Source organism: Canis lupus, chromosome X (genome assembly GCF_011100685.1).
Source record: "Canis lupus familiaris isolate Mischka breed German Shepherd chromosome X, alternate assembly UU_Cfam_GSD_1.0, whole genome shotgun sequence".
Taxonomy (NCBI): domain Eukaryota; kingdom Metazoa; phylum Chordata; class Mammalia; order Carnivora; family Canidae; genus Canis; species Canis lupus.
The window spans coordinates 56696460-56724257 of record NC_049260.1 but is presented as its reverse complement, the minus strand read 5'-3'; the positions used below and the strand labels follow the sequence as shown (position 1 = coordinate 56724257).

General features: G+C 37.7%; 1 protein-coding gene across 6 annotated transcripts in view; it reads left to right on the top strand.

Annotated features, from left to right (window-relative positions):
• Positions 1 to 27798, top strand: part of HDAC8 (histone deacetylase 8) — a 217577-nt gene that overhangs the window by 65208 nt on the left and 124571 nt on the right. For 4 of the 6 annotated variants that reach the window (XM_038587718.1, XM_038587715.1, XM_038587717.1 and 1 more), the window contains 4 exons: positions 823 to 900; positions 1505 to 1613; positions 22585 to 22757; positions 25243 to 25337. In XM_038587718.1, the coding sequence (XP_038443646.1) occupies positions 823 to 900; positions 1505 to 1613; positions 22585 to 22757; positions 25243 to 25337 (455 nt within the window). Of the gene's footprint in view, positions 1 to 822; positions 901 to 1504; positions 1614 to 22584; positions 22758 to 25242; positions 25338 to 25958 lie in introns of all 6 variants that reach the window. The other 2 variants (XM_038587714.1, XM_038587716.1) reach the window with 2 other exon arrangements.

Here is a 27798-nt window from a genome sequence, read left to right as displayed (position 1 = left end):
GATTCTGGGAGAAAAGGTGTGGAGGTGAGCAGGGCATTTATCTGAATGAGTAGTGGCTCATTACAGTTGCATCTTCCATCTCCCAGGCTTCTATTCATTTAGTGCCTCTGTTTAAATGGAAAGGAGATTCCTCTCCAGAAAAGCACCCCCCCCAGCCATCTTTCTTCAAGCTTTAAAACTTTGCTATAAAGGTACTATTAAGGGATGAGGCCAGGACTATTAGCCTTCCATGTTTTAACAAGAAAGATGTAGTATAAGCTGCTTGGACTTTGGATGAACTGCATTTATAACCAAATCTATATCATAGAGAAGCACTTTGTAATTAGGTTTTCACTACATGGTGCCTAATGTTTGTATTGGTCATATTTTTCAAAGGATTGCCACGTTGTACTTCTTTGAAAAAATATCCTAAGAATTTAACTAGAACTACTGAAACAAAACATAAAACTTCTGAGGTGGTGCCAGTTTCCTCTATACAGCTCTGTCAATAATGCTTCGATTCTGAGCTCAAGCCCTCCACACCATTTAGAAGAGGTTGTCTGAGAGAGCCTGGACATCCCATTGCTTGGAAAGAGCAAGTCCAGTTATAACTTGCCATGAATTTGAAAAAGAACCCTAAAACTTCACTTGGGGCCCAAGTTCTACCTCATCCTGTAACAACAGATATCAAAGGCTAGAGGGTTTTGTTCCTTTTATTCCTCAGCTTGTTAGCTTTATTATGGCTATCCTCTCTTACTTCCCACAGCTGCTTCCTAGCATTTCAGTTGTTGAAAATAGTTGCATATGTAACGTGATTATTCTGCTTTTTTTTCTCTCTGGTAGGTGTAGAAGATGCCTTCAGTTTCACCTCCAAAGTCATGACAGTGTCCCTGCACAAATTCTCCCCGGGGTTTTTCCCAGGCAAGTAACCTGTGTGCTCAGTATTACATTTGAAGAAGAAATACTGTGTTTCTTCTATATATTATTTATGTTTCATATTTGAATATTTCCATGCTGTTGGTTCTTCACTGGTGCTAGTCTATGCAAAATGTTAACACAGGCCATTTCAAGTGACAATGATAGGAGGAATGCAATACTGTTTCTTTTTTCCAAATGACTTTCATGGACTGTCAACCAACAGCTCACTTATACTTACTATCCTATCCCATAACCCGTGTAACTCCTCAGATGAGTGCAATGATATATTAATATTATATCAATCCAAGACATATGAAAAGTCAAGCAAAAGAGTTCATCTTTTTCTGTTTTTTTTTTTTAATTTGATCTGGCAAAGTAGAAACTTAAGATTTTTCCAATTTCTTACAGTTTTCCTCTTTCCCCAACATTGTTTACAACAGTTACTGCTCTATATTATTTTTCTTAATTTCTTTCCCATAGAAAATCATCACTAATCTAGGACTGTTCTACTTGACCTTTTACTGTTCTGAATTCCTATCAAAGAATCCTTCAAGTTTTCAAATGCTCGTGTTCTTAAAACTGTTCATGGTACTCGTCTCTTTCACAGGAACTGGTGATGTGTCTGATGTCGGCTTAGGGAAGGGACGGTACTACAGTGTAAATGTGCCCATTCAGGACGGCATACAGGATGAGAAGTACTACCACATCTGTGAAAGGTATGGCAGTAACACTGAGTCAGTAAGGAGCGGATGGCATTTCTGGAGGATGAAATGGCCCCCCAGTCTTATAGGATTCTTGTTTTCAAAGAAATTTTTAGAAAAAAAAAAGCCACTGTATACCTATATAGCTTTGGTACACTGCTCATTATACTTACTCTATAGGTTGCCATCACTTGTTTAGGAGAGCTAAGTATTTGAAACAGAGCCACACTGTTGGTTTGATCCTACCTGCTCCCCCATATGATTAAGGTCATCCCAAGAGCAGAGCTTCTAAGCTGTCTTTGGTTATACCTTGTCTGCTACTTTCTTAGCTAAAACCTGCATGTATGTCATTTCATTAGGGTTCATTTCAGTTTCCCATTATGGAGATCTTCTATCCACTGGTGTGAATTTTAGAAAGTTCTTCATTATGAGTTCTTGAATTCTATCTTTTGTGTTAAAATTGGGGTCAGAAATATGTTCTTTTATACTATGGTTAAGGATTGAATTACAGCCACTTGTAAGAAGACAGTTTGATGCCGATATGTAGACTATTGGGGCTGCAAAGCCCTACAGAATGGGGTAGGTTGGGGGGAGGGTAAACACATACTCATAAAAATTGAGATTGGTCAGGCACAAATTCACTGCTGACATTGGCAGTAGAGAAAATAAATCTGATTAGAAGTCAGCAAGTCAACATTACTTAAGGTAAGTAATGGGAATTGAGGTGCTTTTGATTCCTACTCCACTAAGCTCAGATTTCTCCCAACCTCTGGTAGAAACAGGTACTTCCTAAAGGAGCCGGCACTGGCCATCATCACTGGCAGTTGTATAAACAAAGCAGAAGTATTAAAAATAAAAACTTTATGCTTTAAAGATGCCTCTTAGCTCAAGAGATTTGGCAAGCCAAGTAATCAAGCAGCAGCTCTAGCCTCTTCGTGATTTTGATCATGTCCCCTGGCTACCTCCATCTTGTCAGACTGAAAAGGCCTTTATTTTTGGAGCCTGCCATTGATGGTTTTAATTGCCTCTCTTTGTTCCCCTCAGGCTCTGTTCTGTCCTTCTTGAGATGTGCAGATCAGAGCTGCTTATGTAACTTTATCAATGAAGGTATCCTGTGGTTCTGTGTAAAAGGAGAATTATTCTGTTTTTCTTTTAATCCTTTTCTTGAGAGTACTCAATATTTTGCTGTCCTTTTTTTACCATAGCAAGAAACTCAGTTTTTCTCTTCAGTGCTCTGTCCACAGGGTTTCCTAGAGCTTTGTCCTGGGCCTTATTTGAAAAGTCAGCACCCATCATCCTGCAGGGATAGTTTGTAGTATTTGGCCTTCCCTAAATAGATTACCTTACACATGCCCCTATTAAAGGCCATCTGCCAATCATAAAACCTCCTGAGATATACCTTTATCCTCCATCAACTTGGCATTTCACTGCCCAGAAAAGCTGAGTATTATCTTCAAACCTAGAGAGTTTGCTTTCTCCCAAGGAAATCTATTACTCACCCTTCTTCCCTGAGAATAATGTCTGTTTCTCCCTTATATTTTTTTCAGTCTCTCTAAACCAGTTCCTACTATGTGACAAAAAATTTTAATCCCATAGTAATTCCTGTTTCAATATAGCCTTGGTATCAGACTTAATTAGAAGCATTTAAAAAGTGAATTTAGCCCCAAAGAAAAGATCCCTGGAAGATCACATATGATTTCTCTTTACAGAAACCATGTTGCCACCACCCCCCACCCTAGTATACAGGAGGCCAGCACTGATTATTGGCGGTGTGATTGGCGCACTGCTAGTCTACACAGTGATCATCCAGAATAACAGGTTCCAGGTTTTCATTAGACGTATGATAATTTTCCCCTTTGATTTCTTTCAGAAGTCAGGTCTGGTCAGGGTGTTACATGAAGACACCTCTGATTCCAAGGGTGCCAGGAAGGCTTCCTGACCCAAACATCTCTTCCATCTGTTGACCGAAATTCCCTTAACAGGAAGTATACTTTTATTCTACAATGAGAAATAGGCCTTAAAATAGAATTTTGCCACAACCTCTCCTCCTAACCTTCACTCTGCCATAGATGTATGCTTTCACAGAGCTTTTCTTGATAGCAGATTTTGAAAGAGTTAGACCATGAGCACCCTGAGCATTCAGAGCAGCAGGTATTGGGTTAGTGGAGCAGTAGAAGGGAAAAAGCACAAAAAACAAAACAATCTTTGCCAACTAAATGGTTTTATAGAGGTTCAGCCCTGGTAACTATATCACATAGTTCCAGTCATTGTTTATGACTACTTGTAGTTTGTTGCTTAGAAGGAGAGTCTCTTGCCCATTTTCCATTATGACCTCATCTGCCTACCTCAAAAGATATAGTCAACATAGGAATGGCTTACCCATGTAAAAAAGTCATTCAGTATATCTATCTCCCTTTAATCCTTTATGCTCCATGAGCCTACTGATCTTCTGGCTCACTCCTAACCTTTGAAAAATAAATGACCTCTTATTGCTGGTCCACTTAAAAGATGCTCTAATTTTCATTTGCCCCTCAATTTCTAGTTTGCTCCTGAACTGCCTCTCCCTATAGGATTCATGAGCTCTTTTTCCTTTTTTTTCTTTTTCTTTCTTCCTGTATGCTTTTTCCTCTGCTATAGCCTTTTTGACTTTGCCAGCTAGTCCAACTTAATGGTTTCATCTTAAGATTGAGCAACACCCTCTTAATTTATAAAAAATAAAAGCGGGGAGGAGCTTAGGGTTTTTTTTTTTAATAGACTGGATAAGGAACATTTATATGGATATTTTCAACACCAAAAGACCTCGGGTTCCATCTTATGTAAAAGATAATTTCAGTCAGAGATACGTAGGTCATTCAATACTCACTTGGGGGATGCCTGGGTGACTCAGTGGTTGAGCATCTGCCTTCGGCTCAGGGCATGATCCCAGGATCCGGGATCGGGTCCCTATTGGGCTCCTTGCAGGGAGCCTGCTTCTCCCTCTGCCCTATATCTCGGCCTCTCTCTGTCTGTGTCTCTCAAGAATAAATAAATAAAAATCTTAAAAAAAATACTCACTTGGAAGGGCAAGGGCCACTGATTCCCAAAAGCTTCCCATAATTCTCATGGGAGCTACTAGAGTTGGTATTATAAGTAGAACCCTCTTTTAACTAAGATAAAGGAATATCAACACTGTTCTTGTAGGTACACCTCCTTCTTCAAACAGAAGCTCTGAGACCAGAGCTTGAGACCATGATAGTTATATTCTTAATTTACATAAGAGCCCACTCCCCCTTCTTGGCCACATGCACATATACACATAAAGTTTGATGGGAGAGGAAGGCTGTTTTACCAAAGGGAGGTCTGCTGGTTTCCGAGGTTTGTCATCTAAAAGAGGAAATACTGCTCTGCCTATATTTAACTTGTTTTTGCTCTCTGACTGTATCTGAATGCAATGTGAGATAGCCGTAATAATGTTTAAGCTATTACCTAAAACACTGTATTGATGATGACTTTGGGAGCATTTAGAGTTAAAGACTATGGGACAAAAGACAATGACATGCACTTCCTTGCTGTTGGTTCAGGAGAGGTTTTGATAAATAGTAGGGTACTGCTCTGAAACCTCAAATCTTGCAAAATGACCAAACCACTTGCCCACTGTGAACTGTTATGACATGTGTAGTTTGAAGAAGAAATTCAAGGTTGTACTTACACTTCTCAGTTTTTATCCTATCATTGTATAGTCCTAACAGCCAGAAAATATCCTTTACTAAATATCCAATTAGTGTATACCTCATAAGAAAGCTATATATATGGTGCTTAGAATGAGTATGGATACAAAACAGACTGAAGATGACAATTCAACATTTTGGGAAAAAAAACCATTTTATTAAGAATATTCAACTATTAACTTGATAAGATAATTAAGTACAAACACCACATAAGTATTTCACTGAAAGAAAAATACATTGTTAAACAGACTTCACAATGAATAGAAATAATGAAAGGCTCTATTTTCTTTTGAAAGGCTCTATTAAACAGGACTTTTCATTCAATAGCAATCTTTATATCCATATATGCAAAACTTTGCTGGTAAGAGCTATCAACCCAACCAAAGAAATAATCTTATTCTACTGAACTAGGGTTTCTAGTAGTAGTTTATTAAAGGTAAGAATCTACCTGTATTTGGTCCTTGACCTGTTTACCTTGAGTCCTATGGCTTATATTCTATAGCTCAATTTGAAAGAAACCTTTCTTCCCCCTCAAAGACTGCTGACCCAAAGAAAAATTTAAAGATCCTAGAAGTGAAAAAAAACTTAATATTTTTGCCTCCTGTCTTTTATGAGGGAAATATTATAATACTCCATTGTAAATAATTTTTTATAGTTCCTCAAATGCTAATTTCAAATGTTAATTCTACTGTGCATGGGCTAACCAGAGTAGACCACCTACAAAGAACTTGTTCTCTGGGATAACAGTAAACTCATTAAAGGAACAGATCATTTAAGCCTAAGTTTTTATTCCTTTGGGGAATTCCTTTGTCCATCTATACTGAGCTCCACTGCTTTCCAACAAGGAAAAGAAAAAACCCACTAATACTATACTACTATAATGTCTCAGTAGTATACGTTTATTGTGTGAGCCAAAATTCACCTCTCTGAAGCCACTCTGACCTCCCTAAAAAAAATGAGCACCTGAAGTCACCTTATAAAAGATTTTTAAAATATTAACAAAAATAAACTGGGATAGCTACCATGCAAGTAGAGGATTTATGTATCTTTAAGTATGATAACACTGTTTTATTCATTCATTCAGCAAATATTTATTGAGGGCCTGCTTTATGCTGACACTATACCTAGGTTCTCGTGGTGGTAAACAAAATAGATTAGGCTCCCACCCTGGAGCACTTGCCTGTGCCAGGAATTGCACTAAACATTTATTTGATCCTTCTCATTTGATCCATATAACAACATATGATCTACAATGCCTACAAAGGTAGGTATTCTTATTACCATCTTACAAATGAGAAAACTAGAGCTTAGAAAAATTGATTTGCTTAAGGTCACACAACTAGTAAGTGGCAAAGCCAGAGTTTGAATCCACATCTCTGCCTGTTAACCATCAGCTACCATGTCCCCAAAATATAACCTAGAAGTATGAATTTTTTCACAAGGAAGAAGTACCATCCCCAAGACTTTTGGAAAATTTTATCTCAGGGCATTACAGAAAACTCCTTAAAATAGAAGCCATTTAAGTTTATGCAAATGAGCCACATGATTTGTAGTATTCATAATTCATTGTGTTTACATTCGTGAAAGTGCAACTTAGGTTTTTTTGAGGATTTCATTTGTAATTTTATGGACAGAAAACAAATATAAATATTGCCAGATTTTACTCCTTAGGTTTTAAATTCCTAATTAAAGTTTGAAAATTCTCTAAATCTGCTTTTTCCTTTATTTGATTTCAATGGAGAAAATCCTGGCTTTCTGCTTTAGAAAGTAAATAGTGTCACATGTCATTTTTATAGAGGTCTTCTCATGGAATTACATCCATCTCCTGTGTGTTTTTTTAGATTGACATTGCTAAAGATTGTTTTAAAGATTTTATTTATTTATTCATGAGAGACACAGAGAGACAGCCAATGACACAGGCAAAGAGAAGCAAGCTCCCCATGGGAAGCCAGATATAGGACTCAATCCCAGGAACCTGGGATCACGACCTGAGCCAAAGGTGGATGCTCAACCACTGAGCCACCCAGGAGTCCAAAGATTTTTAATATTTTGCATTTTTACAACTGTAGGCATAATTTATATCATCTCTTGGTCCTGGCAGAAGGCCATATCTATGTGTAGGGTAGAGATTCTTCATCCATGCTATAAGCTATTCATCCAAAACCAATGGAATAAAATGAGAACAAAGGGACATCATTAAAGGAAATTTAAGTGAAAAGTTTCCATTCACTATTGACTTTTAATGTTAATATTTAAAGAAGAGATGTTTTAATGATGATAGGTTTTTTTCTTTCATTGTAATGATAAATCATCTAGAATTTATCTTACACTTGGGATTCCAAACTCCTTATCATTCAGTTTTACAATCAGGTAGGTAGATCCTCAGTGAAAGAAAACTCAAAAATTATAGCCTACTGTTTTGGGTTTGGTGATATAGCAAAAGCAATACAAGTACATGTTCACACATAAAAATTTTAAGCAATACAAATATTTTGAAATTCTCTTTCATTTGATAAGAAGGGAAAAATTCTCTGGAAATTTATATTTAAGAATGAATTTCTAGATAGCTTTACTTACATTTTTATTACAACATGATAGCTGGTAAAAATCCTTTACAGAATTTTTCTCCCTCTTCATTTGGGTCATAGCTACAGCACCCTGATCATCACTAGCTCACTTTGGCCCAGTGATAAAGGCAACAGAATCTGCTAATTCATTTTCCAAGCCTTACACTTTGAACTCAGTGCTCTATAAGTAAGATATTTGTATTAAATGCTTTTGTTCTAGTTGATAAACTTCTATCCTGGCTCTATGTGGAATGGCAGATATAAAATTGCCTATTGTTTCTGGAAGATGGATGACTCAGACTCTAATTAAATTCACTGTTAATGTTAGACACAGGTGAAAATGAGGCCGAAATGGGCCATTCATTTATTGTTCCTACTTTGATGTGTCTTTTAAAATATTAAAATCAAATTATATTAAGTGCCTAAGAATATAATAATTTGGAGGGAGGATACTGAGCTCAATTATCTAAATTGTCCTGTACCCTCTGTCAGTGAGTTTACCCTGCCTATCCCCAGTACTTAGTTAGGGTTATAATAGAGAACTGTTTTTTTTTTTTTTCCATCTCTGAGCCTTTGAGCTTTAAATCCAGGTGGTTAGAGGGACAGTTCTTATATTGTTCTCTTTTCGCTCTTGGCCTGTGTCTTTCATGACCAGGAGTTCCTAACTCCTGCACCAAGTAGCCCTGACATCATGACAGCACCCTACTCCAGCAAACAGTCTTCACAGGCAATATTTTTTCATTTAATTCAAGGAAGACAGTCTCCTGGAATTCTGTGGGTTTGTTCTATCAATCTGGTGTGCACCTTTTCTTCTCTCTTTTTAGTGTTGAATGATCCCTACCCCCTGGAAAAAGTGACCTGATTCTTCCACAGCAGTTTAATAGGTTCTGATGCTAAAACATGCTCCGAAACTATCCAGAGACAGGAAGACCTTGCTCCTAAATGGAAATCTTGAGAATTATACCCTTTAGTGCAGGGCTGCTCTGAAAAGAATTCTAAAATTGATAGTATCTGTGCTTGATATAATGTTCTGACATCAAAATCATATTAACTCCTCTCAGCTGCTATACGCCATGTACCCCCCCACCCCCATCCTAATTCTGCCCCCTCTAGTGTTCTCTTATCACTGCTCTGCTCCTTCCCTTCAGTCTAGCCTAGAAAAACTACCCTTTAGGCTTTGCTTTCATATATTATAGCTTTGAATGACTGCCTGACACTGCTGTTCACCCAGCAACTTCCAGCACTGATGAGCTTCCTCGTTGTATTCTGTTGACATGGATTGTACAGAGATTAAGTTAAATCTGATGTCCCCCACCTGACAAAAAAGCCCAATGCTAAGTTGGGCTGAGCTTTGCTCTCTGAGCACTGTTACCCACTGCGCTATCAGGAAAGAGACATACCCATTGATCCTTAAAGAAGGGCCAAAGAAAAGACTCCTCAGAAAAAGCCATATTAAATAACCAGCTATCAAGTTAACAAGTGAAAGTGTACGTATGTGTGCCAGGCACTAAAGGCAATGTGTTTGCCTAGAGACTACAGTACAGCTGAAGAGTAAACTGGAGGGAAAAGGATTTATGTGCACCCACTCCAACCATAAGAATCCTAAAGAGGAAGGTGAGGAATGTAGCAGAAGGGGTGTGGGGGCACCTTAAATATATTAGGAATGAAAGTAGAAAAAGATCTATCCTATTTAAATATAGGCAAGCCTCACTAACTCAGCTTAATTAGAGGAAAGTCAGTCTGAATCATGGAATATTTTTAAATGCATTTTTATTACTTTCAAGCACTGGACATGCTAGTAATTCAAACTAGACTAACAGTGCCATACAGCACCTCAGGGAGGGAGCTTTAAGAATCATTGATAATTAGCATATCAATTATTTGTATGTAAGTGGATGTGTACAAAATACACAAAAAGTTTATTTTCTTAAGTAGGACAAACATTCCCCAGTGCAATCCTGTTTACACTATTAATTTGCTTAGCCAGCCCTTTTTGTGCCAAAATAGATGTATGTAAGACATGCTTATTTCCTCAGGGAAGAATGAATCGCTTCCCTGTGTTTAGTCCAGTAACTAAGAAGTGGAGCGCCACTTGATTGGTTTGGGATTTCTAGAATATGGAGTTTTGAATTTGCATACAGACTAGAGAGATTTCATAAGGAGAAGATCTGGCAGCCATTGCCAGAGACCCAGTTTCCCCATCTGGATTTCATTGAAGTGATCTGGATTTCATCAAGCAACAGGACACTGATCCTAAATGATCCACCAGATACTCTAACATAGACATGTTAAAAATACATCCTGCCTCAGAAAAATAAAATATGATGAATTGGAGTTATTCTATGTGTAGTACTTAAAAGTAATAAAAATGCATTTTTTAAGTCTCACAAAAACCATGCAATATCAAGTTAATGATGAAAATCAATCCCCAAACTCTTTCTTACACACCTCATTGTGTGACAGCATTGCAGAAATTTCCAATCATCTGGGAAACGATATTTTATTTTGATGAGCTACACCAGGTGCTAACTATATGGCAGGATTTTGTCTTAGGGAGGCTCCCCTTGGTAAAGAAGAGTGAGGGAAGAGCTAGGGGCATGTTTATTGGCCCTAACAAATCATTATTTTCTATCTAAGTTTGAAAATTAGAGCAGTTGAATTGAAAAAGAAGTATCAGGTATATAGGGAGTATAGGAAATATGATTAGGAAATGAGAAACAGAGATACAGGCCTGTATTTCTACCTATATGTATTAAACTATGCTCTAGGTAAATTGTAAAGTCTGCAAGGCTTAGAGAATAAAAACTAAGCACAGAGAGCATAAGCACGAGCAGTAAGTACACACACAAATGTTGCAACTACAGGTTGGAATGATTCCAGCTCTCTCCTTTCCCCCAAGGGCATCACTATCCAGGGTCTGCAAAGGCCAAATAGCTGTTTGGCTTCCATCTGATTTTTTGCCCAAGAAATCAGAGAAGTCGGTTTCAATTTTAATAATATATTATCCCAACCTCTATCTTAACAGAAAGGCATTTGTGTTTCTGCCCCTTCTTAAAGTGAATTTTGTGTTTGGTGAAAGGTAATAGATTGGCAGCACTGGAAAAGGAATTACTGTATTCCCAGAACAGGTATAACCAGGTAGTGACACTGAAATTGCTCTCTGCCTTGGGGGAACATTAGAGTACTATTTGGGAACTCACTGCCTTGGTGTGCTGTGCTGAACTCAACAGTATCATAGTGGGCTGAAAGAATTGGCATAGCAATCAAAGGGCCTGCCTTCAGGCCATTCATTTATTCATTCAACATTAGAGAGTGCTTAGGATGTGCCTGGTGCTGGGAGAAGACTTTTGCAAATGTTCTATCGTCTAATCTTCAGAATAACCCTGTAAGGGAGAAAATATTCTTATTTTACAGAGAAGGAAACTGAGGTTCAGAGGAGTAAAGTGATTTGTCTGACCCCAAGTACAGTGTTCTCCCTGAACCCTGTGCTGTGGAGGCTGCAGAGAAGGTGGATAAAACATATGCCCAAATGTGACATAGAGCTGAATGCAATCTGTGCTGTGTGAATGGTCTTGGTGGTTACAGAGCAGTGAAATGTCCTACCCAAAAACAAACAGTTATTAGTACATCTAGGATTCTTTTAAGTCTTCTTCCATTTTGGTTTTGTTTGGGTTTTTTGTTTGTTTATTTATTCTAGCCTTAGCTCTCCAAACCAGCATGCCTCTTGCTCACCCTAGCCTCTGCCCAATAATATAAACTCTGCTTGCCCAGGCCTATGGCCTTTCAGAATAAGAAGAGCTAATAAAGAGCACTGGGCTCGAGTGAAATGAGCACTGGATTTGAATTAGAATTAGATTCTAATTCCAACTCTAATGATTCACTTTAGGCCACTGGTAAGGTCCTTTAATTCTTTTTTTTTTTAAGGTCCTTTAATTCTGAATGACTCACTTTCCCCTGTGAGAATGAGAATGGTTTCTTTCAAAGAGGTAAAGAGATTAAGTAATAATAAACTAAAAATAGTGCACAGCCCTTTCTATTGCCAAGATGACATATAATTGATGAGTAGAATTACGTACTTGTAAGGCATGTAGCAAAGAAAGAAGTGCCAATTAGAATTCATGTGTCTATATAATAGACTCAGCAATGAGAGGAAAGATGTCCATGTAAAATGTTAAGAAATAGCATCTTGAAAATTAAAACAGCCAAAGGGATGTAAAGATTGTTTATTGGGGGTAGCAGTTAGGAGTTTAGGGGCTTGGGGTTTGTTTTATTTTGTGGCTTTGGGTTCTTTGGTTGGTTTTTTTTTTTTTTTTTTTTGTACTAAAGATCTTAATTTAGAAACCAGTACAGCTTGTCTGATGCTAAAAGCAGAAAGAGAAACTTCTAAGAAATTAGATGTCTTCTGGATATGGCCAAGAGGTACCCATGGCCCCAAACAAAATGACACATCATCCTCATTGCAAGGAGCTCTCTGAACTATTTCTCTGCATCTCTGAACTATTTGTAAAAAATATTCAGGAATCACTGAGGCATTTACCATATGCTGCATTCCCTGACATGTTGAGTTTTTGCAGAATGAGTCAGCAGTACCTGAGTTGAGATAGGATTGAGGGAATTTAGAGAAAACATGCCTGTGAAAAGTTGAAGAGCTCCCATTTGGGACTCCATTAGTGATACTTTGAGTCCTTAACACAATCCCCCTCTGAATTCCATCCAATGCAATAGGTTTAAAATTTATATTACAGAAAAGGTTTTGCTGCTGGAAATAACTTTGCTCAGGCTGATTTGGGGAGTGAACAGCATTAGTAACACATATTTCTCTCTTCTCCCCCTCTGCATCCTACCCTTTTTGGTTTTTCAACTTTGAATTCCTCCTTTTTAAATTTCTGTTGAGGAAGTCTTTAGAGGTTGCTGAGAGTGCTTATTGGAAAACATAAAGATGATAAGGCTTGTCTAGGCTGTTTGCAAGTTAACAAGTTAGGAGGTGATCCTGCCCCATCAGAAGTCTGGCTAGAATGACAAATTTGGATTACCTGATCCTACCATCAGCATTGATTATGGGTAACTGTAACACCATCTCTCTGGGATCCCATTGCCCCAAGTTGAATCCTTTAGGGCTTTAAGTATTTAAAAATAAACCAGACAAAACCAGGTTCCGCCTCTGGTATTTAGAGGTAAAGTGGCACAAGTGAATGACCTCAACAGCACACCTTAGAAACTATGGTCTACCCTGATGGAATAAAAGAAGAGAGGATAACTCTACAATTTGGTTCTTGAGCTTTTCACTTTATCTAAAAACATCACTAATGTCATCACCCCTGGCTTTCATCCTCATCAGGCACTCACAGCCCTCAGCAAATCAATGCCTATAGGAACAACTGCCACAGCTTCTCTTCCTCATTTGCATAGCCTTGTCTGAAAACCGGACTGCTGAATACTGAAGTATTAGGTTTCTCATCAAGAAAATACATTTCAAATAAATATCATGTGTGTTTCTAGGAAAGTTACTAATCTAATGTAATGAGATGCCTGTCCATCCTTCCTATTCCCCCCACCCCTGCCTCCTTTCTGGGGAAGAGATTTTAGACTTCTCCAAAACCTAAAATTAATGATTTGCTGTGTAGCAAACAGTACTGTTACAGTGGTTAGGGAAACTTTCCCAAAAGCAATCTAGAGTGATATTTTATTCATTTATTCACTTAATGATTATTTATTGAATGCCCACTATGTATAAGGTATTGATTCTACCTACAAGGAAGTTAATGGAAATTTTAACATTATAGATACATAAGGGAATATACATCTGTATTTATGATCAATTAGAGTTAAATAAAATAAAATGTAGAAAGTTATAAGAACCATAAAAAATAAAATGCTATTGGTACTCAAAGGGTGAAAATGCTTCAGAAAAAGACTTAATTGAGGAGGTAACATTTGATCTGGCCTCTAAAGGGTAGCTAATTACTATATCTTTACAAAGTGTGAATATGCATATGTGTATGAAATCTGGGTCAAGTATTTTTTTAAAGATTTTATTTATTTATTCATGAGACACAGAGAGACAGGCAGAGGGAGAAGCAGGCTCCATGCAGGGAGCCCGACGTGGGACTCGATCCTGGGTCTCCAGGATCAGGCCCTGGGCTGAAGGCGGTGCTAAACCACTGAGCCACCCGAGCTGCCCTGGGTCAAGTTTAAATGGAGATTATAGAGAAGGATATTTTCTACACAGAGGATACAGAAAGATCAAAGTCAGGAGAGGCTGAGCTATGTACAAAGAACATTGGTTTAGTTTGGCTGTACTGTAAAGTGTATGAGAGGGACAAGTTGCAAAGAAGATTGGAAAAGTGGATGGGAATCATCATGCAAGAACTGGGATTCTTAACTATAAAAATTTGTACCGTATTCTTTTTATATCATATACTATACTCTGTGAGCATTTGGGGAGCTGCTGAAGATTTTAGAGTGAGGAAATAATATGATCAGAGCTTCCTTAGCAAGATTAACACAAAAAATAATAATGCTGTGCCTGCGAGTGCTGTTATACAGAATAATGTGTATAAAGTGGCTAGCACAAGCTCCTGATGAGTAGCAGCTTGGTAAGTCATGGAAGCAGGTACACTATAGTAGTTTAAAGCATTGACTCTGGTGCCAGGCTGCCTGGGTTCAAACCCCAACTCTGCCACTTAATAGCTAAATATCTTGTACAGATTTCTTAACTCTTCTGTGCTATTTCCCCATCTATAAAATAGAATTAATAATACCTAATAAATTGTTAAAAGAGTCAAATGAGCTAATACATATAAAGTCCAAGGAACAATGCTATGTTTTGAATAAAGTACTCAATAAATGTTAGCTGCTATTATTATTAGTTTTTTACCCATGAAGGAGCTGGAACTTGAACTAGCCTTTAAAAAGTAGATATGAGGGCAGCCTGGTGGCTCAGTGGTTTAGTGCTGCCTTCAGCCCAGGGCCTGATCCTGTAGACCTGGGATCAAGTCCATGTCAGGCTCCCTGCATGGAGCCTGCTTCTCCCTCTGCCTGTGTCCCTGCCTCTCTCTGTGCCTCTCATGAATAAATAAATAAAATATTTTTTAAAAAGTAGATATGATGTACTTGTATAGAAAGGTGACTTGTAGGCACAAGGAAGTTTATGACAAAAAGAATACTTTCTGGGCAAGGTGACTGAGGTGAACCATGGACAGTTTAGCTTGCCTACAGAATAATCCGAGTTAAGGGTTTAGTGGAAAATAAGATTAAAAGGTAGACTGGAATCAGATCATGAAGGACTTTTAATTATAGGCTAAGAATTGTATGCATTATCTAAGGACAATATAGAGATATTGAGGGTTTTGAGTAAGGAAGTGACTTGATCAAAACAATCCCTAAGGAAAATTAATCTGATACTAGTGTGTGTGCATGATAGATTGAAGAAGTAAGAGACTTGTGTCAGGAAAATTAAATAGGAAGCTATTGCTTTGGGGCAGCCCGGGTGGCTCAGCAGTTTATTTAGCACCACCTTTGGCCCAGGGCCTGATCCTGGGGAACCGGGATCGAGTCCCACGTCAGGCTCCCTGCATAGAGTCTGCTTCTCCCTCTGCCTGTGTCTCTGCCTCTCTCTCTCTGTATCTCTCAAAAATTAATTAATTAATTAAAATAAAATCTTTAAAAAAAGGAAGCTATTGCTGTAATCGACAAAGGAGGTCATAAGGACTAGTACTGCTGTGAGAATGGAGAGGAAGGAATAGGAAGGAGAGAGATTGGTGTAAGACTGGTAACTGAAGAGGAGCAGGGAAAGGGAGGAATCACAAAGAGCCTCAAAGTTTTGAACATGAGTGACTGAAAGGATCGCGTATCATCAACAGAGACAAGGAATAGAGATGGAGGTAAGATGACAGGTTCAACACAGTTAAAATGAAGGTGTAAATCACAGATGACATTGTAGAGATTGCCAAGCTGATCCTCCAAATTAGATTTCATCAAAATAAAAAACTTTTGTGCTTCAAAGGATGCTATCAAGAAAATGAAAGGCAGGGAGACAGAACATGAAAGACTCCTAACTCTGGGAAACGAACTAGGGGTGGTGGAAGGGGAGGTGGGCGGGGGGTGGGGGTGACTGGGTGATGGGCACTGAGGTGGGCACCTGACGGGATGAGCACTGGGTGTTATTCTATATGTTGGCAAATTGTGTATTTAAAATATACAAATACTTACAACTCAGTATTAAAAAGACAAATGGCCCAATTTAAAACTGAGCATAGGACTTGCATAGACATTGCTCTAAAGAACATATACAATTACCAAAAGAATATGGAAAGATACTCATTAGTCAAAACTACCATGAGATACCACTTTACACCCAGCAGGATGGCTGAAATCAAACAAAACAGAAAATAACAAGTATTAGTAAAGATTAGTAAATTAGTAAGGAATTGGAACCCTCATATACTATACATTGCTGATGTGAATGTAAACTGATGCTACCACTGTGGAAAACAATCTGACAGTTCCTATAAATGAGGCAAATTAAACAGTCCATGATTCTCCTCAGTCATCTTGCCCAGAAAGTATACTTTTTGCCATAAACTTTCTTGTACCTGCAAGTCACCTTTCTACACAAAGTTACCAAATGACCCAAAAATTCTACTCCTAGGTAATGTAACCAATAAAAAGGAAAATCTATCTACACAGAAGCTTATACACAAATGTCCATAGCAGCATTTTTCATATTAGCCAAAAAGTAAAAATAACCCAGATGTCCCTCAACTGATGAATGGATAAATAAAATTTGGTATATACAGAAAAGGGAATATTGTTTGGTCATAAGAAGGAATAATGTACTGATACACACACACACACACACACACACATATATATATGCTACAACATGGATGAACTGTGAACATGTTATATTAAATGAAAGAAGCCAGTTACAAACCACATATTATATAATTCCATTTATATGAACAGTCAAAATCAGACAAATATATAGAGACAGAAAGTAGATTAGTGGTTGCCAGGGCCTGGGGATTGAAGAGTGGTAGGAATGGGTAGTAACAGCTAATGGGTACAGAGTTTCTTTGGGGGATCATGAAAATGTTCTGAAAGTCATTGTGGTAATGATTGTTCAGCTCTGTGAATATACTAAAAGCTGTTGAAGTGTACACTTTAAATGGGGAATTGTATATTATGTGAATATCAATAAAGTTGCTTTTATAAAGATTTAAAAATATTTTTAATGGAGCTGTAGCCACTGATGACCATCTGCAGATTTTTTAGTAGTATCAACTGACAGTTTCTTCTGAGAAATTAAAAAAGATAACAAAAAAATTTTTGGTTATCATAACCCAGAGGTCTTTCTCCCCTCAAGAGAGAAACTGAGAACAATAAGATCAGAAACTGGATTGCAAAGATGGATAGGTGGCCTTTAAGTGGGTAAATTTGGCAGTGCTGAGAAGGGGAGGAGGAGATAGGCAACTTAAACCTAAAGGAACAGAATTAGTGGGAAGGCAAAGACTAAAGATAGAAGAAAGAGCTTAATGGTGATACATGGCCCTTAGAGCAATAGGAAAAAGAATCTAGTGCCTGGGTGGTGAAATCAGCCTCGAGGAAAAAGAGGAATGTGAGGCAAGACATTGTCAGGTAAAGAAAAGAGGTAGAGGAAGGCATTTATTACACATAACTTCAACCAGCTCAGTCAAGTATGAGGCAGTCAACTTGACGGAGTTGGTTGAAGCCATGTGTCATGAATCAGCAGTTACCTCTGAAGAGGGAGTGGGGATGGAGAGAGATTTTTCACTTTTATTTGATAGACTTTGTTTGATTTTTTAGCATCAAGAATGTATACTCATTATATTCATATTTTTTAAAACATTGCATGGTCTCATTCATTTGGGGAATATAAAAAATAGTGAAAGGGATTATAGGGGAAAGGAGAGAAAATGAGTGGGAAATATCAGAAAGAGTGACATAACATGAGAGGCACGTAACTCTGGGAAACAAACGGGTAGTGGAAAGGGTGGTGGGCAGGGGGGTTGGGGTGACTGGGTGATGGGCACTGAGGGGGGCACTTGTCGGGATGATCATTGGGTGATATGCTATATGTTGGCAAATTGAACTCCAATAATAAAAAATAATAATTAAAAAAAATTGTCTCACATCAATGTGAGGAATTTGAGATGTAAAGAAGATTGTTATTAACTAAAAAACCTTTATGGAATTAAAAAAAATTGTGTGAGATAAAAAAAAAATTAGACTAGATGCTGCAAGAAATGTAATTGTTCACCAACAAGAGGTAAAGCAAATGATTGTCAAGCTGCACAGAGGGAGTGGCACATATTAATCACTCAAAAAATGTTTATGGAATTTGTTGAATTGGAGTTGTAAGCATAAACTGTAGAGGAAGCAGTTGGTTTGACTTCTCAGCTTTCTCCAGCAGAATAGAGCAGAAAATTATGATAGAGTGATTTATCCAAGAACTTAAGGATTGACAAGGCAAAAATGACAAAGGTGTGAGGGAATTAAGTATGCTAATAAGAGTTTTTGAAATGACTAATCATATTCTCCAAAATGAGTTGGGAAGCAAATGAGGACAAAAGATAGACTCGTGGACTTTGAAAATAGGAGAATGATAAGGTAATAGGAGTTAAAATGAGAAAAAAGAACAAGTTCAACAGGAAGATTGAAAATTGTACACAGAAAAAGCAGTTCATAGTCCAGGATGTTAGAAGGAGAGCATTTCCAAGCACTTCCTAATCAGGCCCCAAAGCATGTCTATGTGTATATATAACTAAAGTGGAGTGCAGGTGGACATCATTGTTCAAAAGGTAAGAAACTGTGATTTCAGAGAATTAGAAGGGTCACAGGGGGAAGAGGCAGGTCTCTTGTTCAATACAGTAAACCCATTGCCCAACATAGTACCTGGTATACAGTAGTGCCTGGTTAACATTTTTTTGAATGAATGGATGGATATTATAGCACTTATCATAGTTATTTGTTTTCATCTTCTTTCCCTGCTGGACAAGATGCTCCCTGGGTCTTACCTATTTCTCTATCTCTAGTGCCCAGCATAGGTAAGAATAGATGCTTGAATCAAGATCTGAGTAAACAAATGAATAGTGAACTGCAAAAAATAATGACAAGGAAAGGGAGAGACAAAAAAATTTATGGACCATGTGCTAAAGTCCTCAAGGGAGGTGAAAGAGTACCTTGGTAGGTCTTTAGATAGGACTTTTGATAGTGTTTGAGTGTATAAGCAAATGACATGGACTCAAAAGAGGAGAAATTGATGAGAGGAAAGAATACTGGATTTGGAAGTAGTAATAGGAAAAGGAATATTTCCATTTCTCTTTCTCCATCCTACAAATTCTGGAGGAATTGGCACAGTGTGTTTTCTACTCTGACCAACCCCCACCCCCACCCAATCTGTCACCTAGCCCTCTCATTTTTTCCCCCAAATTTGTCTTACCTTGCTTCCTGTTGCTCTTGTGCTTAGAAGCTTTGATATCCTTTTTGTCAACCCCTCTGCCTCCAGACTTTCTCTCTTTGGACTTCCATGCAACAGCAAAAATCAAAGTTCCTAAGCATCATTTTTCAGCAACATCAGTACCTATACTTCTCCAGTGACTCCTATTTGACTATCAAACCAAATGAAGACTTTCAGTCTTTAAGAGTGTACACCGTGTAGCCCTCAATTCATAAGCTGTCCTCACTTGCAAAAGCCCCCTGATAACCTTCAGCCTATTCTATGCTTTAGCCAGAGTATCTTTTCAAAATGTAAATTTGATCATTCCCCCAACACACATACATGCATGTAAACACACAGACGCACACAATGTTTGAAATGTTACACACTCTTGAAGTAAAAATCTCCACTCATTAGCCTGCCTGGCATATCTGGCCCTTTGTGCCCCAACCCACATTTATTCACTGGCCTGACTCCCACCACTGCCTGTTTCAAGCCACCATGTTTTTGTGTGTGCAATTTCTTCTCTGAACCTAGTCTCCTACCAATAACCCTCACAACCATTCCTGCTGCCAACTTCAGGATCTTCACCTCATATGCCTGTAAACTTCTCCTAATCTTTCTTTTTTACTTTTTATTTTGAGGTAATTATAGATTAAAAGGGGGTTGCAAAGAAATGTACAGGAAAGTCCTATGCACCCATCCTCCAGCCTCCTCCAATGTTGACATCCTGCACAATTATAATTCAACATCAAAATCAAGAAGTTGGCATAGGTACAATTCATAGAGCTTATTAAGTTTTCACCAACTATATATGCACTTGTGTGTGGGAGGATGCGGGGGGCTCTATGAGATTTTTATCACACAAATAGATTGCATTATGACAACCACCACCAAAATCAAAACTGTACCATCACCACAAGGTTATCTTCATATACTATTTTATAGCCACACCCATCCCTAATTACGGGCAATCTCCAATCTGTTCTCCATCCTTCAAATTGTTATTTAACAAATGGTATATAATGGAATCATGCAGTATAGATTTTGGATTATCCTTATTCACCAAGCATAATTCTCTTGAGAGCCATCCAAGTTTTGTTCTTTTTTTAATTTATCGATAGTTTGTTTCTTTTTATTGATAAACACTACTCCAGAGGTATGGATGTACCACAGTTTGCTTAACCATTCACTTACTGAGGTACATCTGAGTGGTTTCCAGTTTGGATTGTTACAAGTAAAACTGCTATGAATATTTGTATACAAATTCCTATGTGAAAGTAAGTCTTAATTTCTCTGGTATAAATGCCCAAGAAGGCAATTGGTGGGTCATATGGTAAGTCTATTTTTAATTTTGATGGTAACTGCCAGACTGTTTTCTAAACTGGCTATACCATTTTACATTCCCACCCACAAGCTATGTGTGGTGTAATTTCTCCACATCCTCACTAGCAGTTGATGTTATCAGTATTTTTTCATTTTAGCCATTTTAATAGGTGGTTCCTTATAGTTCTTCTTATCTTTTAAGACCCAAGTCAAAAGTTACCTTTGTAGAGCCTTTCCTAACATCTTCTAGAGAAGTCCATTACTCCCTTCTCTGTGCCATCTCTGATACTTCATTTATCATTGTATTTTAATTACTGATTAACATAGTATGAGTCTTCCCCTCTGTTCTGAGCCACAGGAAGATTAAGAGCTGTGTCATATTCCTCTTTGTTCCTGCAACGTCTGGTACAGGTACATGCTGGACACAGAGAGGCCACTCAGTAAATATGTGCAAAATGAAAGAAAGAATGAATGAAGAAATATTAGTTTTTCCTGCCTCCCCCTTCTTCCTGTTAAGTAAAAACCTTTTTAGAACAGATATCATGCCTTCCTCTGTGTCTCCTGATAGCAGCTAATAGGGTGCTATATATAGATGCTCAATAAATGTTAGCTAACTATTCAGGTGGCTCATCTTCTCTCTGCACCAGGAGAAAGCACATGAGAGAAAGAATAGGCTTGAGTATTTCTCTATTAAGAATCATATGTCATAAGTTTATAATATTCTTATAATCTCCACAATCACTTAATATTTGCATAGATGAGAAATCAAAACAAAACAGTTTTGAGTCAAAGAATGCCTCTGCAGCTGAGCACTTTTCAATAGTTTCAATACCCTGGCTACATATGAATTTGGGAGAATGATATTTTATATCCCTGAATTCTTTTTGCAGTTTTAGAAGGATCTGGAATTTTCTGTTTTTGCTGCACTGGTATAATTCGACATGTTGATTATGAAGGGGTCATTAACCCCAACATTTTTATCACTTTCTGACTCTGTATTTTCTCAACTCTGAAGTATGTTAATTTGCACTTGTTTATATGTCTCTGTAAGAGTAACTCAGACCCATGAGGACTGGTATATGTTTCGTCTGGAAACTAGATTGTAAGCCCCTTGAGAGCAAGGACCTTAAGAATGTATTCTGAACAGTGTCAGTGTTCAATTAATGATAATACTAGAAGCCTGATTAAGGTCATCTGTCACATTGACAATTTCCTTTTCATCTATGTCAGGAAAAAAGCTATTAGATTGATTTAAAAGCACTGTATGATTCTACCCAAAATTATTCACCTTATTGCTCACTACAACTTATTCTTTAGGGTACTTTCAGATTTACAATTTTGGATCAGTTATTATCATTTCCTACCCTATAATATTCTGGTTACATATGATTTAGGGAGGGCTACATTTCATAACCCAGAAGTCCTTTAGCATAATAGAAAAGTAAGCTGATAACATCTATGCTTTCAAAGCATGTTAATTCTTTTCAGCAATTTTCATTGACAGCAAGATAATAAATTCAAAGTATGTTGACAATCTTAAATTATCAGAAATTTTCAGCGTATATGTCTTACTTTCCCAAATTGTAAAATGGAATAAATATGTACACTATGTCCTATGGTTGCTGAAGTTAAGTTAATATGAATATTTAAAGGAAGTTTGAGTTCCAAAACAAGGATAAATTTGGTCCTTGGTAAGGTAAAGGTGGGGGAAATTTTTTTTGTTAATCAATTTTTTGAGGTATAATTTACGTACAGTCTGATTCACCCTTTTTAGATGGAAAGTTTGATGAGTTTAATAGGTTGGGTCTTTTTTTCCTTCACTATTTGCTAACTCAACTCTACCTTCAATTGCCCCACCGCCACCACCCCTAGACCAAACTGACCTATCTTTATCTGACATTTTATATCCTTTTTCTTTTCTACAGTGTACTAAAGGAAGTATACATAGCCTTTAATCCCAAAGCAGTGGTCTTACAGCTGGGAGCTGATACAATTGCTGGGGATCCCATGTGCTCCTTTAACATGACTCCAGTGGGAATTGGCAAATGTCTTAAGTACATCCTTCAGTGGCAGTTGGCAACACTCATTTTGGGAGGAGGTGAGTACAAAGGAAGGTCACTAGGAGAATATGCTGACCTTCTTCCACATTTTGTCCATTGACACTGAGAAAACTTGGCTTTCTTAGATTGGATAATATCAACCTACATGTGATCCAGAAGCCTAAGTCAAAGAATTCTGCCCACTTCACAATTCAGCATAAGGAAGTACTGTGACATACTTCTCCTCAGCTTGGCATGTGCATTGACTCCTTGGTACTCTGAAGTCTAAGTTTTACTTCCTGAAATGAAGGCTCTTTGGTTAAAGGTGCCATCAGATTATATTAAGAATAGCGGATATTAACTCCAGTGGACTTTAATCCATCTTCTCTCAGTATAGTTTTTGACTCTCAGTTCTAATAATCATCCTTTGGAAACATACTACTAAAAGTCTAAGTCTACTCATATATAAGTAAGCACATGAATTAATTAAATATCTAAGCTGAATTTAAGAATGACTTCTCTTCCCCCCCAGCCCCCCCCCCCAAAAAAAGCATAGATTTGTTACAATAAAGCAAAATTGAGAGATCTAAAGTCTCTTGGGCATCCTTGCCTTCAATGTATACTGATGTTTTGTATTACTTAATCAACATAAAGCTGGGTCTATTCAATAGATGCATTTACACGTTTGTGAAAGGTACTCTTTACTCTTTATTACCTTTGAAGATTCTTTGCTAAGAATCTTCTATCTGGAACAATCTTTATTTCATTGGATGAATGGATTGGTGTGGGTGTGTTAAAATAACACAGTCAAGCAGATTGAGTTTAAAATGCACGTATTATGGAACAGCTAATAGTTTGTTTTGTCAACCCACTGTAAAAACCAAATTAGAGGAGGTTGTGGGAAGGCCTTATGAAAATGAGTAGCATTCAACTCAAACACATGAGCCTGGTCTTTAGCAGCCTCAAATCCTAGAGGGATCAAAATTACAGGTGCTTACAAGAGACAACCTCTTATGAAAAGCGGGCAAGACATCTATTAACTTCAACTCAGGGAAAAGATAAATTCGATAAGTATTGTATGACATATTACTTTCCTTTGACAGCATAAAGGATGCTGGTTATGATTCAGGTACAGGTAGGGGGAAGAAAAAAGCCCTTTCCACAACATACATCTGTGCAAATTCAACTTTTATTTGTGGCTATAGCCTTTACTTAGCATTTTCAAAGTTTCTTTGCTTTCTCAGTCCAAAATTTTGGCTTTTGTATATATAACTCTTCTTATGCAATATGTGTATTCCTGAAAATTCCTGTGTGTAAATGGAATTTTTGCAAATCAAATCATTGTATATATACCACAGAGAGCTTACTACTTAAAATCTATAGTGAATCTTTTTGTAATCAGATAATCATACCAACTAAGTTGATCTTCTGAATTCAGATTTTTTACATCAGGATTGTTGAAAGTAATAAGTGTTCTATTTCTCTTAAATTCTCAATCCCCAGTAGTACATAGACAACTAGTGGAGATGGCCATGTCCCCAAGCTTCACTGGACCCCATTAAGGCCTAAAAGACATTCCAAATCCCCAGTATCCCTGACCTTGCAAGGAGTAAGGCTTTCAAGGCTTAAGAGAAAGATGACCAATTTATGAATGTTATCCCAGTGCAATTATTAGTAGTGTCCCCTTTCACTGTTAAAAGTGTACCATTTGGACAATAAATTATATGGTTACCCTACCTAAAATAGACTAGCTTCTATTTCCCTCAGGCTACACTGAGATTAGGAAATCATTCCATTTCATCCTTACACTCTTGGAGTTTAGCTAATGGCCAATATTCTAATGCTTGCATGGCAGAACACATCTATTCAGTGCAAAAATATGCTGATTATTAGCCAGTATAATATGGCTGCTGGGTGACTGTGACAGAACCTGATGAGATGGGTCAGAACATCAATCAATAGTCCTTTCCTCATCTCATTCTCTTTGATCTCTGCCACTAGGCCTGTGTTTTGTGGAGAAAAGGAATGCTAATATTGAAAGAAGGAAGTCTATTTCTGTCAGCATTTTCCATTTCTCTTTCCTGAATATTTCTAGGACTGTATCGACCAATGGTTTTAACATACAAATCACAGCCAGCAGCCATTTTATAAAATAGTTGCAAAATTCATCACAGAAACCTTCACATTGGGTCGGTTGCTGCAAGAGATCTGGGTTCCAGGGATCTCAGTCTTACTGATGACTTGATGAAATTGAGGAGCTTGGAATCCTTGGATGCATATTTGTTAGAGATGAGGGCCTCTTTAATCTTTGCCGGCATTAGAATTCCCAGTTCCACACTGTGCATGCTCTGACTAACTCACTAAAGTCCGCCTACCAAGTGGTTCAAAAACATCATAAAGGGATGTTTAGGTGAAATTCTGCAAGTTGGAGTCATCTTTTTAGCCCTTTTATTAAAACATTTTTCTCTCCTTCCTTACCCTCCTTCCCTCTCCTGCTGTTTTGTGACTGTTCTTTCCTAACTTCACAATTCTTGATGGAGACAGGAGGCTATAACCTTGCCAACACAGCTCGATGCTGGACATACTTGACCGGGGTCATCCTAGGGAAAACACTATCCTCTGAGATCCCAGATCATGAGGTAAGTAAGGCTCTGACAAGTCCTCTCTTCTTTAAGGGGAAGAGCTGAGTCATTCCACCTAATCAAAATCACGTCTTCACCACTCAATACCGTTTTGTTGAGAGACACTCCAATAACAATAACACACTGTCTTGGCAGAATAGTGGACTCTTGTTCCAAAATATCCAAGACCTTCTGCCTTTTTTTTTATAAGAGATCTCAAAGGCCAACTAACTTTAATTTCTCAATTAATTACAGAGACTGTGGGAAGGGGTCACCTGTTCACACAAAGAACTCTTTGGAATATGTGCATATTTTCATCCTGTAGTCTCAAAACAGAAGGAGCAATTTTTAAAATGTATGAGCTAGGTTCTTGTCTATCTATAAAAAGTCCCATAGGTGGTATGTCACACCTGTGTTCTTTGGGGTTAGTCCTGGTCTTTCGGTTTTCTTCGGCTAATGTAAAATTTAAGAAACACATAATTACCACAAGAACATGTCTGGTGTTTTTCCAGCAATTAGTGGCACACAAAGGCTAGAGGAAGACCATCTAAAACGTGAAACTTCATTTGAATTTTTGCCATTTTCTCTAGTCCTATGAGATAGGCTTTACACTTTCTGAAACAAACATGTCTATTTTAGCTTTCTCAAAACAGGTTAACAGAAAGCTGTCTGAGCCCCGTGAGTGTGCTGATTATCCCTTATCTGAAGGCATACCCCTTCTCTTCCCACTCACCCCCACACCTGGCAGGAAGCATGTTATCACAAATCAAGATGTGTAGTTGTAGGCCTTGGATTGTGTGACTTATAATAAAACCAATGTGTGAACCAGTACCTGCAGCCCCACTTTTCTCAAGCCATTCCCAGGAGTAGAGATGATACTTTGATTATGTTTTGATTCCTGCCGGATGCAGGATCTGTGCACTTGGGAGCATTATTCTTTTTAAAGTTACTAATATTTTTTAAAAATCAGAAACAACTTACATTAATTCCCTTCTAATTTTCCTCTAACCACAAATGAGGTATAATATGTATCTCTGAAAAACCACTCAATGTGTCTAGAATACAAATAGAAGACATGCTATAATTTGAGACAATTTGCTGGTGTCAGGGTTAATAGAAGTCACTTTTCTTGACTTAACCTTTGTTCAGTATTTGGAACCTTTATGAGATATAAAGATAAGCAAACAAATTACATTTGTGAACGAATGTAATTGCTGTTATTGCTGTGGGACTATCTCTGATTGCATTGTAATTTAAAGCATTGAGACTTTAAAAACTGATCAAATTATGTCAAAAAGGAGTTTTAAACTATAGGAGCTTGAATTGAGCATGAATGTTCTATTCCTAGGAAAAAATGCAAATCCACAGATTCATCTGTCTTAAAAGGTTGATAAAATTTTAATAAAGATGAATATTGCCTCTGGTACCCAGAGAAGCTATGTGCCTGAATAGATGTAGGTTTGGCCTTATAGATAGACATGTCCTGTCTTTATGCTGACATATTCTGCCAGATTAAATAATACACAATTTTTGCCAATTGCCTAGCACAGTTTGTGGCACATAATAGGCACTTTTGAAATGTAAGTTTTCTCCTTCCCCTTTGCATGTTTCCAACAACTCCTTATACCCAGACATTTATGACTTTGTCATTCATAAATGTGTCAAAACCCTTTTTGAATCCCTTCTGTCATATCCTTCTGGTATAAGAGATGTGAGTCATCCAAGAAGGAACAAAGAAGAAAATTGAAATGACAGTCTTCCATGTACAACAAGATAACATTTTAATGAAAATTGCCAAAAATAGACTGCACAGTGTGAAGACATATATAAGTTTTGTTCCACAATACACAGTTGCACACAAATATCCTTGTGGTTCTCTATAATCAGATCAACAAATGGTAGATCAAAAAATATTTACAGAGCACCCTTTGTGTGCCAGGCACTAAGCTAAGTGACTTGGAAGATGCAAAGACATGAATACCTTATCTCATTCCCTACCTCAAGAATCCTGGGAGGGAGACTGGTATAAGTTCTAGGGACATAAGTAGATACACAAATAATTATATTACAGAGGAAAGTAAGAACCACGAAATGATAGGAAAAATGACTGTGGAGATGTGCATTAAATATGAAAGGGATACAAAGAAGTGTACAAAATACCCTGCCCTCCAGAAGCTGAAAAGATAATTGAGAAATCTAATCAGTGAAAAGGTCAAGATACTGCAGCAGTCAGCTGCAGTCTGGCTGACCCCTCACTGTCTTCACTTTCAGTCTTGGGCTTGTGTTCTTCTGTGTCCTAGGATAATAATCTTCCTCCTCCAAATGCTCTTTCCTCATCTGTCTATTGCCTTCCGAGGTGCAGTTTCTAGCCATGTGCATTTAAAAATCCCTTACCTAATATACCAAGGCCCTTTGAACTCTTTCTTCACATTCATTTATTCCTTCATTCATTTAACAAATATTCATTGGGTCCCTACTA